The sequence below is a fragment of the Phoxinus phoxinus genome (assembly GCF_949152265.1).
Source record: "Phoxinus phoxinus genome assembly, chromosome: 18".
Lineage (NCBI taxonomy): Eukaryota > Metazoa > Chordata > Actinopteri > Cypriniformes > Leuciscidae > Phoxinus > Phoxinus phoxinus.
Genome location: NC_136893.1, coordinates 27,414,897 through 27,433,619, shown reverse-complemented (window position 1 = coordinate 27,433,619; position 18,723 = coordinate 27,414,897). Strand labels below are relative to the sequence as shown.

General features: G+C 39.6%; 1 protein-coding gene across 1 annotated transcript; it reads left to right on the top strand.

The window, feature by feature from the left end:
* The first annotated feature begins 1,755 nt into the window (after positions 1-1,755).
* mafba (MAF bZIP transcription factor Ba) lies at positions 1,756-3,787 on the top strand. The gene is made up of 2 exons (XM_079589722.1): positions 1,756-1,889; positions 1,988-3,787. The coding sequence occupies exon 2, from the start codon at positions 2,132-2,134 to the stop codon at positions 3,290-3,292; it is 1,161 nt and encodes a 386-aa protein (XP_079445848.1). The 5' UTR covers positions 1,756-1,889; positions 1,988-2,131; the 3' UTR covers positions 3,293-3,787.
* Positions 3,788-18,723: the final 14,936 nt, after the last annotated feature.

The following is an 18,723-nucleotide window of genomic DNA, read 5'->3' as shown; positions in this document are numbered from 1 at the left end:
GCCCGCGGTACCGGCGGACTCAACATGTTTCCTCCACTGAGTTATGATCTTTGGAGTGACGAGATATGATCTGATCTTTTAGGGCTGTGTATTATTTAATATCGATGAAATAATTCACTGTCGGCTCTGTAGTTGACGTGGAGATGCGATGCAGTGGCATTATTGTTTGTGATGTGGGTGAGTAACAAAATCGCAATGACCAAAAACAGGACAAATTACTTTTTATGGTAGTGGGGAAAAAGGTAAATTATACAATTGAAATAATTATTCATCAAATATAATTAATATAGCCTATATAGCTTATATGTGGAGTGATACGCAAGTGAGTGTCGCTTAAATAATAAATAAAATAATACAATATAGCTTAATAAACTGTCCGGATTGATTGGATTACTAAATTTAGTAGGATAATTTCTGCGACTGTTTCTTAAAGGCAAATCTATTAATACCTGATCAAAGACAACATATAGCAAAAATGCAATATGGCAAATCGTAAAATGTATCAATATGCGATACTAAAAGTCAACAACAACGACAAAAAAAGAATTGGTTTGGGTGGAGAAGGGAAGGAGGAATTGTTATTGAATAATTAACAACAAATATAATATAGGCCTATGGGAGATAAAGACAGACGCTGAAATAACGATAAAACAATAGGTATTTTATTTCGGTTAGTCGCATTGGCATTATACTTATTGAAATATTTCAAACACTTGTAATGAATAATTAATGTGTTTGTGCGCCTAACACTAATAATCAATAGTCTTAAACGACGCTGTAACCATGCCTGTTATGAAAGATGATCAAAACACTAACGCACATTGCGCATTTTACGCACGAACGTTTTAGGTCTTCCAAGTTCACAGATTTATAAATTATTTCTTTATTCTCATTAACCGTTTCAATTTATTCACAGATAAACTCACTTATCTCACAGCCGAATATCCCTATATAATATAAGGCTGCAGCTGCGCGCGAGCTGAGCGCGCGGCAGTGATCGTGCGCGCCACATGAGGGCAGCGTTGGGTGAGTTTTCATCAATCCAGCGTCACGCGCAGCGTAAGACCAGCCTTTCACCTTTGCAAATTCAAAAGTCACTAATACCAAAATCATACACCTGATGGGTCCTGCGGGCGTCCTCGTTCACAGAAAACATCAGCATCGGCATTAACATCACCGACAGCGACGGCTTTGACTTTCTTCATGGAGTTTTTTTGTAATATATATATATATATAATAAACATGCTAAGAAATTAAACCATCTTCCTTGTAAATCACATGAAAACTTGTTGAGTTGAGATTACTCAAAACATGTTTGGTTAAGTGAGTAATTTTGCCACGATGGACACGCGCTTTAGGCTAGCCTACTATTATTGGAATCTAATAACACTTGTGTTGAATATTGCTTGATGGCATAACCTGCAGCTGTATGTTTCAGAATAATAGGCTATCTATTTAAAATAAAACAGTCATGCATCATCTCAAGGTCTTGTCTTTTTTTATAGGTTCACTTAAACTAATTTGAAGTGCACGTTTTCATAAGAATATGACTTACATGTACATTTTGTACTTGTTCTTTTACCATATCCCCAATCCGTCAATACGCGAAATACCACTGTCCCTTTCTTCATCCCGTCAGCTGACAAACACACAAACAACGATCATCATGCTAATTCCAGCGATCTGACTGGCCGCCGGCCCCCTCTGACGTCACGCGCGCGCACACTATAACAGCGCGGAGAGGTCTGGCGTCCTGCTACAGTCTGAATACTCAGGAGTGAGTGCGAGCTGAACTCTCTGCGGTGCAGAGCTGGAGAAACACAGCACACGTCGCTGGCTTAAGGACATATTTCTGGAGTATCCGGGATCGGGACGGGAGCCCTTCTCCGGTACTCATTTGTGTCTTTTATTTATGCTTTGAGTGCGAGTGCGGCGACGGGACGCGAGAGAGAAACTTGACTTCTTTTTTTTTTCCTTCTTCCTCCAGTCCTGCGAGTAGAGACTCCAAAAGACTGCAGCTGAAAGTCGAGGTCTGTTCGTCCATATGAGGCAAATGTCTTTTGCAGTGCATTAGTCCTGAAAGTTTGCTCTTTTTTTCTTTTGCTGTTTGAACATTTCCGAGTGACACTGTATGCGCTCGAGCGCGTCGCGTTCGGAAACCCATCCAGAAATATTGCATGCGCAAAGGCAAAAGTCGGATTTTGCGACGTTGGTAAACACTTTGCTGAAGAACAGGGACACGATGAGCGCAGATCTCGCCATGGGGCCCGAGCTGCCCACCAGCCCGCTGGCGTTGGAATATGTCAATGACTTTGATTTAATGAAATTCGAGGTGAAGAAAGAGGCATTGGCGGGGCTCGACCGCTCCAATATACGGCAGTGCAACCGCCTCCAGCCGCAGGGCTCCGTGTCCTCCACTCCGATCAGCACCCCGTGCAGCTCCGTGCCGTCCTCCCCGAGCTTCAGCCCCACGGAGCAGAAGAACCATCTGGAGGAGCTGTACTGGATGCCCAGCGGCGCGTACCCGCAGCAGATCGACCCGCAGACGCTAAGCCTGACGCCCGAAGACGCGGTGGAGGCTTTGATCGGTGCCACGGCCCACGGGCACCCTCCGCCCCCTCATGTGCAGCAGCAGCTGCAAGCGGGAGGTTTTGAGGGATACAGGGGCGCGCATCACCACCACCACGGCCACGCGCAACAGCAGCAGCAGCAGCAGCAGCCGCAGCACCATCACCAGTACGGCGCGATCCCGCATCACCCCGACGACCTGCCAGTTCACCCCGGCCACCACCAGCATCAACACCACCACCATCACCACCACAGTCAGGACCCCGACAGCCCTTCTCCCAGCTCGCCCCAGCAGCTCCACCACCGCCACCACCACCATCACCACCCGCACGGACACCCGGGCCAGCAGGGTCACCACGGCCTGAACGTGGAGGACCGCTTCTCCGACGACCAGCTGGTGTCCATGTCCGTGCGGGAGCTGAACCGACACCTGCGGGGCTTCACCAAGGACGAGGTGATCCGCCTGAAGCAGAAACGCCGGACCCTGAAGAACCGCGGCTACGCACAGTCGTGCCGCTACAAGCGCGTGCAGCAGAAGCACGTTCTGGAGAACGAGAAGACCCAGCTCATCAACCAGGTAGAGCAGCTCAAGCAAGAGATCAACCGGCTGGCCCGAGAGAGAGACGCCTACAAACTCAAGTGCGAGAAACTGAGCGGAGCGAACGGGTTCCGCGAGGCCGGATCCACGAGCGACAACCCGTCCTCTCCAGAGTTCTTCATGTGAGTGCAGTGCGCTTCTTATGCCTGAGACTGAGACATTACACAGACACAGTGCTGCTCCTATTAGAAGAATAACCACGAGAAATAATAACCGCATATGTAATCATCGCCACCGACCTCGGCAACTAAGAACATGTTAGAATGTTTTCTGGGAAATGTAGATTAGTTGCTTGTAGTTCCTTTTACCCATTTTCGTAGAGATCTGACAAGAAAAGAAAAGCGAAGAACTGGCTTTTTTTTCTTTGTATTTAGGATAAAACCTTCAGATAAGACCTTCTTTCCAGCTGGTTTTGTTCTCGGTTGTTCATGAAAAAGAGAAAAGTCTGTGCTAAGCGAAAAAGAGAAACTTTGGACTTTCCCCCCCCCACTTGGCTAGACAAGTTGAGAGCGCCACAATATGCAAAACCTCCCTTACTGCTCCTGTGTAACCCGACAGGGGAACTTTATGCAACATCTCATTGGTTTATTGCCTGCTTGGTTATATATAGATATATATATATATATTAAAAAGAAAAGGAAAAAAAAAACGACAAAAACAAACACATAAATCTGCATTAAGATATTAATCCTGCATGCTGGACATGTACGGTAATAATTTCTATTTTATACATTTCTTTCTTTCTTTCTTTCTTTCTTTCTTTCTTTCTTTCTTTCTTTCTTTCTTTCTTTCTTTCTGTTCATTATGTATCATAAAGAGCATGTTTTTGATCTTTAGCTCTTTTTTGGGGATATGAGACTGGCTCATTGTATGGGTTCGTTTTGGACTTGTAAATATATGCAACAGCAAACCTACAAACCGACATCGAAGAGCTGATTGTTTGCCAACTTTTAGGATTTCTTTCATGTTTTGGGAATGGATTTCCAGTAATGGGCATTTTTTGCAGTTGCATTAAAAATAAGCAAACTTTTTTAAAAGAAGCGCACTTTTTTGGGGGGGGGGGGGTGGGGGTTATGATTTTGGCATTTTTTCATTTCGTCTTTTTGATTGTTCCCTTGTTTTGGCAGAACCGCGTTTAATGACGACATGTCGCACACACAGGTGATCGAGCACGCGCTTCATCTGCACTGATGCTCACAGTGTCATGTCTGATTGTAGCGAGACACACAAGTGTGCGCGCGCGTTTCCCCCCTTCATGCAGGCTGTTGCATAATCTAGTGCTATTCTATAATATAAGTAGGCCTAATTCTTGTATCTTTTTTTGATGGATAGGATTTCAACGAACGGGCACCCTTTCATCATCATTATTTGTTTCTTTTCTTTTGAGCTATGTGAGCTGCCAGTTTTATAAACCAACATTTCAAAATGTAGTTATTATAATCCAGCTCGAGGGTGTCAGGCTTCCTAAATCAGGGGTTTGTGTATTATTGCCTAACATGAAAACTACGCATGTATTTCAATGGAGAGTTTCAATGATCAATGTTAAATGTTTTCCTTTATTTTTTTTTCTGCCGGTCAGTAAAAAATAAGGGATTCAGGTTCTGCATAATCTCAAAATGAAAAATTATATGTCTCATGTTATTGTTCTTTTTTTTTGTTCTTTTTGTTTGTTTTATTATTATGTCGAGATTCTGGTTCTGCTGGCCAGATGCATAGTTTTTATTTTAATGATTTAAATTAACAAACTTGTCAGATCATATTTGAATAAGCATGGTGCTTGCATCTAAGAAATGTTGTTAAAAAGTCATGCATTTAACAATCTTTTTGGTTTATTACTGATTCAACTGTGTTGAAATCACATGTAAACTGCAGCAGCGGGTTGTTGTTCTGTTTGTTAATTTCATGCTATTATGAGGGGATCAATTTTCAAATCTGTTTATATAAATGGAAAAAAAAAAGAATAAGTTCAATTCGGACTGTTCCATTCAGGCTGGTTTCTGTTTCGTTTTTGCTGTTTTTGGAAGAAATGGTTTCCTATTTTGCTTATTAAAGTCAGTGAAACGACATTGATTTGGTAGCAACTCATTTGTATGCGTCAATTCCTGTGTCTGTCCGAGTTGCGCAAGATTTCGCTTTACTGTACGCCGCACTGTTATCATCCTCACTTCAACCCAGTACAATCAGTTCAGTTAGTCATCGATCACGCTTATTGAAAATGCGATATTTTCAAAGGCTTGTTTTTGTTGTTTGTCTCTCGCTGAACTTTGAGCTCGAGCGAACCACATGCAGGACTTATGCGCTCTTACTATTAACAACGGGAAGGATTAAACTTTGTTTTGGTTAAATATATTTAAAAACCTATGTTTGATAAGGTAAAATATCCGAGACACACCTTCCTTTTCAAAGTTTGAAATGCTTTTCTGTAAGCGTGTTATTTTAGTAAGCTATATCAAATATTAAGGGCGTTTTTGTATTATTTGGAAAAAGAAAGCAAGCTAAAAGCCGTGCTAAGTCCCCTTCTCTCTCTCTCCCTCTCGGTGTGTGTTAAGGCCTTCGCTTGTGTTGCGACCTGCAGGATTTGCAGCGCCTCGCGTGCTGACTCGAGCAGAAATCCAGCGCGCACGTGCACTCGGTAAAACGAGATCTTTGACCTTGCGCTCAAAGCCCAGACTGTGGGAACAGGACAATTAACCCTTCCGCCACACAAGACAACACACTTTTTCATATTTATAACCAATTTAACGACTATTGTCCATATTTTTTGGTAATATCTATACAATTCATAATAAAAAAGGGCATGCGTTTTTAGCCCGGTGTGACACCACAAGGATTTTTTAGGAAGTCATAGGCCTATTTTGCGATTATTGTGTTAATGTCACTGTAATTACATATGTAAGTACAGTGTAATACTAAAAACTATGCAGTTGTCACACTTGCAGTTTATTTTAAAACCAATTATATGAAAACACCTGAAAGTCTTAACTGCGGAAAAGCTATTGAACATTATTCCCTTTAAAAACAAAACAAAACAGAAAAACAGATACAGTTCAGTATTGTCTTTTAGCTTTTATGTCAGTGCAGTTTTATTGCCTTTGCTTGTTGCACAAAATATGATGATGTTGTAATTTTAGGCTGCAGGGCAGAATTTACACAAATCATTCTAATTTAAAACAGGTTCAACCTCAACAAAAAAACAAAACAAACAAGAATTAGTGCAATTGACTCCAAAGCGAATAGTTCCTGAGATGTGACAACTTGCCCCGCTGCTAGAACTACACGCAAATTCATTGTTATTATCACAGTATGGACGTTGGAATTAGGGTTTAAAATAAAAGCCGTCCACCCAAAAAAAAAATCCACTTTTTAATAAATGAAATAAAATAAACGACGCGAGTACATATGCGATTAGGCACTGATTTCTAAGCTGTTCAGAACCGGTCAGTGCGGCTCTCTCGCAGACTTCCCAGTGAGTTAAGCGTGTTGTGAGAGCTTGGCCGCTCTTCTCCAGAGCACGAGAGAAGGACAAGGCAGAGTGTTGTTAGGATTTCCTGACGGTTTTCAGTTTCTGGTGTCAGAACATTATCTGCCATGTGTCTGCACAATCTCAAGGGCAGGGCGACAGAACCGCGGCCCGAGCCAAGAGCACGAGTCCTGCAGCAACCTATGTGAAGCACCACGCTATCGCCTAATAATAACTCCATTTCTTTAATATCCCTGGTGTGTACATCTGTGCATTTAGCAGACTGTGGATGTCAGACGTGATTCACATCGGACTAGAATGCGTGATGATGTACGAAGCGAGCCCGGTTATGAGAATATCAATTAAAATGTGCAATCGCACCATAAATATTGACGGAGATAATCGCGCACTAAAAGAAGGAACATGCACAGACCGACCTTTTATTCTCTTTAGGATTAAATGTTCAATTATTATGAAATTTTAGTGTCAAAAAAAAAAAAAAAATCAATTACACTCACTGTTGCTTTTGTTCAATAAGCTCGCAAATTGTTATTGATTCTTATCGTTAGCATCTTCTGTGCATTGCAGAGTGGGATGCGGCCTGATTTTTTTATTATTATGCATTCCTCTGTCTCTGTGCAACTGTACGCAAGACGAGCGGCTGAGAGAGGGTGAAGAAGGAGCGAGTAAAAGGGGATAAGATTGAGAGAACGGGAAACGCATTGATGTATTGACCCCGATGCACTCGAAGCCCGAGAGCTGAGCGCTATTGGCATGGCTTTATGTAGAACAGGTGTACACACGAATCTGCTCGTGCATGCACTCAAATATTCTCACATTTTAGCTGTGATTATTTGATATGTCAATGTTATTACAATGTTACAACAGTTTAATGACAATGTAATGTGTAATAAAACATTTAGATTTGTTGCAAAACAAATTTACTCGGAAATGTCTCCCTCAGATGGTCTTATTGTGGGATAATCACAAGTGCATTAGTCAATGAGTGGCCGTTCTGGTCTCAGTTCAGTGGGCCGCACGGGTTCATCATGTGTGTTTGCTCTTCCTAAAACTATTGCCTCACTTCTGATCTCCCGACTTAACCTCTAGAAATTATTTAAAGGCAGCAAATATTTAATAGGCTTAATGCAACGGTCAGTTCACCGGGGGGAGAAAAAAACCCGGACACAATAAATCTATACCTATAATTTGGCTCGGAAATTGAAATATAAGAATACAGTAATAACGCTCACGGTTAGGCTACACGTTTCACGGTCTCTCAGTGTAAACTCAGCATCTAGAGAACAAGACCATGGCCGTATCATAAAACATAAGTCATATTTATGAGTTTGTGCAAATAGTGTCGAGCCATTCATAACAATTATTTTATCGAATCATAAAATAATTGAAAAAAATCAGTTTTAATTGAGCTGGATGCGGTATCTTACCACTTCTAAATTCTGTTCATATTCTCATCCGCCAGCTACACTAACTGCTCGAATATCATTTCCCACACTGCCCCTCATTAAATACATTTATGAAGAGGCATTTAAAAATATAAACCACTAACTATTGACATATTCCAAACTGTTTACTAATCTGGTTTACAGCTGAAAATACTATTTAAAAACCCTGATCAATCGCAACATGAACTTCGGTCTTTTATATACACGCAACCATCAAAGTTTATGAAGTGACGTTTGCATAAAGTACATTCAAACTTCCAGTATGTAAAGCCATGACTCGAGCAGATTTCCAGGGGAGTCACTTCTACAGGAAGGCCAGACATTCATCACAGGAAAACACATTTTCCTCACTCAACAGTTCCAGGAGAAAGTTTCTCTCCGGCGACGCCAGCCGGCGGGACTTCCAGGTCCTAAGCCCCCAAATGTCTTTGGCAAAACTAGGAATGTGTTTATTCAACACGTTTCCGTAATTGTCCCTTTTTTGTCCTGTATATCTGGTCATTAGATGTCACTGGTCACAGTTTCGACCGTTGCATGAAGTTCATATTGCAGTTATTCTGCATGTCATTTAAATTACAGCACGAGTGATGTGTTCTGCAGACAACTGAAGGAATCAGAGGAAACTGTGTGTTGACTTTGGTCAGACTTTATTTTCCAGAAGTAATAAGTACCAATTATTCCTGAGATATACTGCGACTCAAAATAGAGTGAATATACAGTTGTGCCAGACTTTATTTTCCAGAAGTAATAAGTACCAATTATTCCTGAGATATACTGCGACTCAAAATAGAGTGAATATACAGTTGTGCTAGATGAGTGTATTGCCAAACTGTAAGACAGGAGCCCGGCCTCCTTTTATTATGACACAACGATATGAACCGTGCAAACTGTTCGGTTTAACCACCATATATATGGAAATGTAATTTAATAAAAACAGTTGATTTTATTAAATTTCAACTTTTGAGTAATTGTTTGAATTAATGACTGATCCATGCATACATTAATTAATGTCATTAATATTAATCTCACTCTGATGCAGATTTTTTCTCTCTCTCTCTCTCTCTCTCTCTCTCTCTCTCTCTCTCTCTCTCTCTCTCTCTCTCTCTCTCTCTCTCTCTCTCTCTCTCTCTCTCTCTCTAAGCATGCCCATCGTCATCAACATCTGCAAGTGCTTTGGAAGTGCAAAGCTTCAAGACCAATTAAAGAAATAGAAAACAACTCATAAACACACTGATCTACAGGAGCAAGCTTCACTCACCATATTAATTTTTCTGTTTGTTCTTAAATCTCTACATTTAAATAGAGAGCCTAAGTCCCTCCTCTTCCGGTGGACCACATGGGACCTTATTTCGGAAAAATATTGTATGGTAGTCAATGGCGAGAGACAACAAATATTTTGATCTCGTTTGAATTGTGCCCTGAATTACAAATGTGATGTTTGTCAATTTAAAAGATACATTTTAAAGTCAAGAAAGTCGCAGTTTGATGTAAAACTGTTGAGGTGTAAGACTGTGAAAATACGTCTTGTGAAAATGCGCACATGTGACATCATACCTTTTTCACTCAATGAATGAAGCTAACTTTACTGAAGCTAACTTTACTGAAGCTAACGTTACTGAAGCTAACTTTACTGAAGCTAACTTTACTGAAGCTAACTTTACTGAAGCTAACTTTACTGAAGCTAACTTTACTGAAGCTAACTCTACTGAAGCTAACTTTACTGAAGCTAACTTTACTGAAGCTAACTTCACTGAAGCTAACTTTACCGAAGCTAACTTTACTGAAGCTAACTTTACTGAAGTTAACTTTTCTGAAGCTGACTTTACTGAAGCTAACTTTACTGAAGATAACTTTACTGAAGCTGACTTTACTGGAGCTAACTTTACTGAAGCTAACTTTACTGAAGCTAACTTTACTGAAGCTAACTTTACTGAAGCTGACTTTACTGAAGCTAACTTTACTGAAGCTAACTTTACTGAAGCTAACTCTACTGAAGCTAACTTTACTGAAGCTAACTTTACTGAAGCTAACTTTACTGAAGCTAACTTTACTGAAGCTAACTTTACTGAAGCTAACTTTACTGAAGCTAACTTTACTGAAGCTAACTTTACTGAAGCTAACTTTACTGAAGCTAACTTTACTGAAGCTAAATTTACTGAAGCTAACTTTACTGAAGATAACTTTACTGAAGCTAACTTTACTGAAGATAACTTTACTGAAGCTAACTTTACTGAAGCTAACTTTACTGAAGATAACTTTACTGAAGCTAACTTTACTGAAGCTAACTTTACTGAAGCTAACTCTACTGAAGCTAACTCTACTGAAGCTAACTCTACTGAAGCTAACTTTACTGAAGCTAACTTTACTGAAGCTAACTTTACTGAAGATAACTTTACTGAAGCTAACTTTACTGAAGATAACTTTACTGAAGCTAACGTCTGTCATGTTTTCTATAGTCTTACGTTATAATCGTAACGTTACGCCGTGATGCCGGAGTGTGTTGTACCAGACTGCACACACACGAGCAACGGTGACGTATAGTGCGAGACGAGAGATGAAGTTCATGAGTGATTTTCACATAAAGCTAAACGTTACTCTTCTGTTTTATGACAAACTGCGACTTTCTTGACTTTCATAATTATCTTTTAAATTGACAAACATCATATGTGTAATTCAGGGCACAGTTCGGACGAAATAAAAAGATAAGTTGTCTCTCGCCATTGATTACCATACATATTTTTTTCCGAAATAAGGTCCCATGAGCCGGAAGCGGAGGGGCGGGACTTAGGCTCTCTATATGAAACAGATTTTACAGCTCTACGTTCTGATTGGATGAGCCAAAGTTAATTTTGAGTAGACATAATATATCAGAGACTTTGTCTGTTTTTGCCCCATCAACAAAAATAATTCCTAACTTGGCCAAAGCAGATCTGTGTCAGGCTCTGAACAGCGCACAGCAGTGTTTCCAACAAACGGGTTGAGTGACTGATTCAACGGCTCACGCGTTAACAGTTACACCGCAGGCATAACAGTGAACCTGCAGAAAGATGTTTCTTATTTATTATTATTTAGTTTCAGTTCGGTTTGTTTTGTGCTGTGACGGCACTTTGTGTCACTCTGTTTCTCCTCCGTCAGTGTGTATGAAAACATCTGGAGCTCTTGGCCTTATCTTACCCGAACACTAGGCGTTCAGTTTGGCTAATCTGAGCTGGAATTTAGCAACACTCACAGCACAGCAAGTCCGAGCACTCCCACGATCCTGGATCCGTGAGTAAACCATAATCTGAGTCATGAACTGAGCTCAACCCAGTACAGGCGCCGGCGCCTCATGTGCTCAGCTGCCAGTGCAGGCGGGATTGACCTGAATTGTGTATGAAGTTTGGGCAGATTGTGATTACACAGGGGAAAAGATTAAAGAGATTATGCTATTTTGAAGGATTATGAAAGTAGATTTTTTTTTTTTTTACTAATAAGCCGCGCGGCCCACCCACCGCACTGGTGTCAGACAGATAACAGGTGTCAGGAGCACGGCTACACACATGCTACACAACACCCCTCATGAATGTGCACTTAGCTCATCTCAAATCTTCAAAAGTATTTCTAAAATGATATGTTAATGAAATTAAAGGCCACTCAAGTTTCTTAAAGAGAGCCCGCTCTCTTTACACACTTTTCCTTTTAGTTTCTTTACACACTTTTTAATAATGTCACTGTAAAAAAAATATTTTCATGATTTGTTATCACAACTTTTTATATTTTGTCAAATCAACTTTGATAACTAATGTGTGAAGATAACACACTATTTTGAGTTTCTGTTTATTAAACCATTCTTCTTCATTGTATTAACTCAAAATTTTAATTACAATGAACTCAAAATTAAGGCAATAAGGTAACTTGCTTTTTTAAGTTAAACCAACATTTCTTTTACAGTGTAGTTTGAATTAAGTACATGTTAAATCATTATTTTAATCTTTTGTCATGCTTTAAAGAAGTAAATTTTTTTCATGTGTTTACTAACATACTAAAGCACATGCTAAGTACTTTATTATAATTGCATTTGATACCTTTAAAAGTGGTATATTTTAAATGTACTAAATTGCAAGTTCTTTATTACAAATGTGTAATTACAAAAATGTTTGATAAAACATTCATAGCACTTTATTTTTACAGTCATGTTCCCAATGAACATACTGTGTGCAATAACTGGGTAATAACTGGGTAATAACTGGGTAATAACCCTGAACCCATAGTTGCCTTATATTAACCAGTACGTTAGGCAAGTAAACACTGTAAGTGCACATACTGTGAAATAAAGTGCAACCAAAACATTACATAGAAATGTCATTAAAGTATTAGTTTACCACACGCTTGTCAATACATTTTAACCATATTTCAAAGACAATGGAAATACTAGAAAAATGACGTGTAAAAGTAAAGAGTTCAACTCAGCATTTAATTTAAATTTAAACTATGATACATTTTCATTTAATTGTAAATAACATGCAAATAAAGTGTCTGGAAAAATGATAGAGTTTGCATTTAATTATATTCTATGTATATTATTTTAAAATGTACAATACTTATTTTTCCACAAGGGTCGACATGAAGCCAGAACTGCATTAAACAAATCCATTTCTAATACTAACTTTCCAGATCAGGATTAGTATTTGTGACTTGGTACATTTTAAACGTATGCTCTTGTATCAGACATTTGAAAACTGCAATGGGTAAAAGTGATGCAAAGGTGTGTGATTGTTTGTGTGTATGTGTGTTTGGCACGAACTGGTCAATTTGGGTTTGTGTAGTTGTGGGTCTCGTGACTTTAGTCGCTTTTACACATGGCGGGAGCGAGACGAAAATGTGGAATAAGGCGAAAGGGGAACATACACACTCCAACTCTTGTGCTCTGAAATGAATTTTGCATACAGCTTTTCTGTATCATAACACCGTGTGATTTGACAAACACCAGTCCGCATATCACTGTGTATATACTGCAAGCAGAGTTGAACTTTATGCAAATGAGTCGTGAGCAGTGATCCGCCTCCTGATGCAGATTGACAGTGTAGTTAAGAGGGAACCGCTTCTAGAAAGTAGTGTTTGTCCTAACCAGCCATGACTGCGACGTGTGAGCTCATGAAGACTGAACGTGTCGTCACATTAGCAACATTTTGCTGGCAGAAAGGTCCATTGTCTATTGTCAATAATGTAGCAATGTGTTAAGCACAGCTTACAGAGAAGTGACTTCCAAATCAAGAAGCTTTCTGACGGTCACGTGTTGGTCAACCCGTTGCGAAATCGGTGTGGGGAAATCTTTCGCCCTCATGCGAAATTCCAGATAAAATATCAGAAATGTGCTTGATTTGACTTCTCACTCATCACTTTACCTGGTTTTTCAGACAAATATAAATATACAAGATGAACAAGATCCTTTTTTTTCAGTCCTGAACCCCATTGAATATTAATTTGACACTTTTAAACTTTCTATTCATTAAACAAGCTTGAATCGGTTTCCACAAACACATGAAGCAGCAAAACTGTTTTCAACATTGATGGTAATAACCAGAAATATTATAATAATTTCTGAAGGATCATGTGGCACTGAAGACTGGAGTAATGGTTTTAAAATATATGAAAATAGAACAGTTATTTTTAAATTGTAGTAACATTTTACAACATGATCGTTTTTACAGTATTTTGCTCAAATAAACGCAGCCCTGGTGAGCAGAAGAGACTTCTTTCAAAATATTATCCAACCCCAACATTTTTAATGGTAGTGTTTTTTGTATTTATTAATTAATTATCGTATATAGATGATAATGGCTTTGCAATGATGAAAAAGTATTACAATCATTTATTATGTGCTTATTTCTCACTGATAAACTAGCGAACCCAGCTGTGGCAAGATATATTATCTGAAAAACAGTCTTATTAACGTACACAACTGTGCTTTTTAAGCAACGGAAGTCAATGGGGTCCATCAACCGTTTGGATACTGACATTTTTTAAATTATAAAAGAACATGAGCTCTTGAAGCTCCGCCCCCTGTGCCGGGAGCAGCAGCTCATTTGCATTTAAAGGAACAGCCACAAAACGGTGCGTTTTTTCTCACTCTCAAAAAGTGACAATTTTAACATTTTATCTGTGGGGTATTTTGAGCTAAAAGTTCACAAACACACTCCGGGGACATCAGAGACTTATTTCACATCTTGTGAAAAGGGCATTATACCACCCCTTTAAAAAAGGACCACATTTGAAAGTTGAAACTTTGTTTCATATCAAAAGTAACCTGAACATGCGCTTAGGACTGCGCATGAGCACTAGCTGCTGAAAAATATGCTTTTTTTTAACGCTATTTTGCATAAGAAAGTACATTTATAAGACAGTTATCAAATTGTAAGCTTGGTAAACAGCTTTAGGGAATGTAATGTTCATACATTCAAAGAGAAATAGCTGCCCGAGAGACGTTTCAAAGATGGCCGCTGAGTGAAATTACTTGCCTTAAAGGGACTTTAAAAGATTACATTTTTCATTTTTCAAAATACCTCCTTTTGTGTTCAGCACACTCTAAAAAATGCTGGGTTGTTTCAACCCAATTTTGGGTAAAATATGGACAAACCCAAATGTTGGGTTAAAAATGTAATGTAAAAATGTAACCCAACGGCTGGGTTTGTCCATATTTTACCCAAAATTGGGTTGAAACAACCCAGCATTTTTTAGAGTGCAGAAGAAGGAATCATACAGGTTTGGAAGGTGAGTAAATGATGACAGGGTTTTCATTTTTGGGTGAACTATCCCTTTAAGGGTGTTTAGATACATTTACTGGAAATCAAGACAAAAACACTGACTTTGTTGCAGGCTGGAAACCTTGAACTGCGTTTGAATTTGTTGTGTTAGGTCTGATAAAGAGGAACGATGTAGTCCTACTCTCTCACCCAGTGTCTCTCCGGGGAGGAGGACAGGGAAGGAACAGACTCAAGAAAAAGTGTGTCTGCCAGAGGCCAGCAGAGCTCTAATCAAACAGCGAAGAAAAAAACACAAAAAAACTTTGGGGTAAAAATATCCGCCTATTTATACGCAGAAGGAAGGGCTCCCCTCTCGGGTTTGTAAAGATACAACACTGCTACACTATGAGCCCCGATCAGCCGAACCCCGCAGGACAGTTGTGCTCAAGTGAACCCTTCGGTTACGCCATCATGCCAGAATCCTTAATAATAGGATATCATGCTCTCCTCTGTTCCTGTTGAGACTGTCTTCCTCATTCTTTGTGGGCCAGAAACGTTTCTTTTGTGCTTGTAAAAACAGCTGCAAGCATGACATTAACTCTTATAAACTCTGTGAACTTTGGTAACACTTTCCAATAAGGTTACAATAGTTAATATTAATTAATGCATTACTTAACATGAACAATGTATTTGTTACAGTATTTATTTATCCCTCATCCTTTATTCATTAAGACCTGATTGGTTACAAGGTAGTTTGTGATGTGAGACGATTTCAAACCATGTTTTTAAGACTGTCTTTGGTTCACGGCTTTAAGGAGAAAACACTCAGCAATGCTGTCGACTTATGAATTTACACATGGTTTGTCTTAAAGCGTATTAAAAACACCACATAGACATATAAAGAACATTAAAAGCTGGATTTTCACCACATGGGGGCTTTAAAGTCTTAAAGAGGTGCTATTTTGCTTTTTTACATGTTTACTTTTTAACTTGCTTTAGTGTGTAATGTTGCTGTTTGACCTTGAAAGTTACAAAAGTTGCAAAAGAGTTATTCTCTATATCAGTGACACTGTGTCTGAAACGCCTTCATTGTACACTCAAAAAAATGCTGGGTTGTTTCAACCCAATTTTGGGTCAAATATGGACAAACCCAGTCATTGGGTTAAATTTGACCCAAAATTGGGTTGAACCAACCCAGCATTTTTTAGAGTGTTTTCTTCCGGGGCCTGGTTGAGTTAGTTATTAGTGTGTTGAAACTGGCGGTTATGGTAAGGGGCGGGACATTTCCCAAACACGTTCAAAGCGCGTGACCAATCACAACACACTGATCCAGCCGACCAATCAGAGCACAGTGTGCTTTTCAGAAGGAGGGGCTTCACAGATAACATTAAGACTATGGGCATATTAGGGGACATATCATGCTAAATCCACTTTTTTAGTCCTTAAATGCATTTTGTTGTATATTTTGAGTGTTTAGAAGTACAGAAAAGTTTAAATTAGTCTCCTCAGGTGCTTCGTTGATATCTTTATATTCTGTTTTGATCATATTTTGCAACCTGTTCCGATTTTTCTATTCTCTATTACGATTTTTTTGAACAATAACGTCACAGTATTTGTAGCGGAACTGCCAAATAAGGACATCGACTCCCGGCCGAAAACTTCGAGCAATCCGCCATTTTTATTCATTACTTATTAATCAATGACACATACACTCTAAAAATGCTGGGTTGTTTCAACCCAATTTTGGGTCAAATATGGACAAACCCAAACGTTGGGTTAAAAATGTAATAAAAAAAATTAACCCAACGGCTGGGTTTGTCCATATTTGACCCAAAATTGGGTTGAAACAACCCAGCATTTTTTAGAGTGTAGGTTATAACCGTAATTAAACTAAACTAAACCTGTTCCAACTCCATACAGCATATATTCTCTGACTCTAGGCATTATTGTCCGAGTCGAAATTAACACGTTACTGTGAGTTTCTGTTTTGATATTATCATCTTTCCGTGAGTTGAGATTGTTTTGGTTAGGCTCCGCCCCCTGTGCCGTGGACCAGCAGCTCATTAGCATTTAAAGGAGACACACTAAAACGGTGTGTTTTTCTGAGCCCCAAAAAGTGACGATTTAAACATGCTGTAAAAAATTATCTGTGGGGTATTTTGAGCTAAAACTTCACATACACACTCTGGGGACATCAGAGACTTGTATTACATCTTGTGAAAAGGGGCATAATAGGTCCCCTTTAAAATAATTCAGATGTAAGTAGTAGATTAAAAGAAGTGCCTTTATTTCTATTTGTGAAATGCTAAAAGATCAATTGATGTCACAAGCGCGTTCATAAATTGTGTTGAATGTGTCGTTTTAGTTGGTCCCGCGACGTACTCAAACTGCATTCTCTGAGCAAGCTATAAGGTTCATGCACATAAACACATGATGTTTCTCTATACAAACGCACACGGCTTTGAGTGTGTGTCTGTGCTGCCTTTTCCGGTTCTGGACCAAAGTCACAGAGGACGAACAAGGGAAATATTTGTGGCAGAACTGTGGTCAGAGTGAAAGAGTGTGGAAAAAAAGAGGAAAAAAAGATGAGAGGAGTTTTGGAGGGAAGAGAGAGAGAGAGAGAGAGAGAGAGAGAGAGAGAGAGAGAGAGAGAGAGAGAGAGAGAGAGAGAGAGAGAGAGTGTGTGTCCCTGTTGGATTATGAAGGTGTGTTTAAATGCGTATTCTCCGAACTGCAGTCTCTAGAGTTTAGATTTACAGTATGTTACCAGGATTCAGCTCTGTTAATGTTCATATGTGTATTAAGTTGTTTGTCATAAAATAGCGCATCTCCTAAACCAAGCATGATTGACAGTGCAGAGACTGTGAGCAAAATGTGTTATTGAATTAACGATGGAGTGCCATTTCTGCACCTCTAGTGACACCACAATGATTAGCAAAGATAAGCAAGTTTCAAACAAGTTTCCGGAGCCACAGAGTCAGTGTTTACACTTTTTTATTTATTTTAGGGAAATCAACCAACTAATGACAGACATAATAGCGGCATAGTAAGAATAATATGAATATTATAAAAATACAGACATGACCTCTAAAAAGAGTGCATTTCTACACAAAAGGGGATTTAAACAAACAAACAAAAAAAAGACAGCAAGAGTAGGGGAAACTTTCTAAACAATGGACATGCACCCACACACACAAGTACTGTGTATCGTCCACACACTCACCGCGGAGCTGTTGCAGGAGAGATGGCGTGTGTAATGACACACTGGTGGGAATCTGCCGTTGCATGTTAATTCTTCCTTCACGCTTGCCTTGACGAAGACAGAGCCTCTAATTGAAGCTAAACAAACTGCTGACCCAGAGCACAGCTCAAGGTCCTACACACACACACACACACACACACCAGCACCCACGAACACATGCATATATACACATGCACCATCATGCACATCCATTCCTGCACATTCCCAACGCAACCCTTAAATGTGCATGCACAAAAGCAGACGCAGGCCTGCAGGACCACTGGCGGAGGGACACCGCTTCAGAGCGAGTGTCACCGCTGTCAACTTTGATTTCATAATGCACACACACACACACATGCTGCAACCTGTACACACATATTCTGGCATGTCACCATGCAAACACAATGATAAATAAATGTGCATGCAGAAATCAAATTGCTGACCTTCATGTCCTCTGCATAGTTGGAATATTTGCGTGCAGTCGCTTGCACATACACACCTGCACAACTTGAGCATGCATATTTTAACATTTGCCTGCTTCTCCGTTAGTGTCACTTAAATGCATATGCGTGCATGCACAAATGCAGATGCTGGCCTACAGGACCTCTGCATGGGTGACACAGTTAGCGTAGAGAGTTTTATAGTTTACGGGCCCTATCCCACACACA

Excerpts from the sequence above, each read along its gene's own strand:
- mafba (XM_079589722.1), top strand. The coding sequence starts at position 2,132 with ATGCGCTCGAGCGCGTCGCGTTCGGAAACCCATCCAGAAATATTGCAT.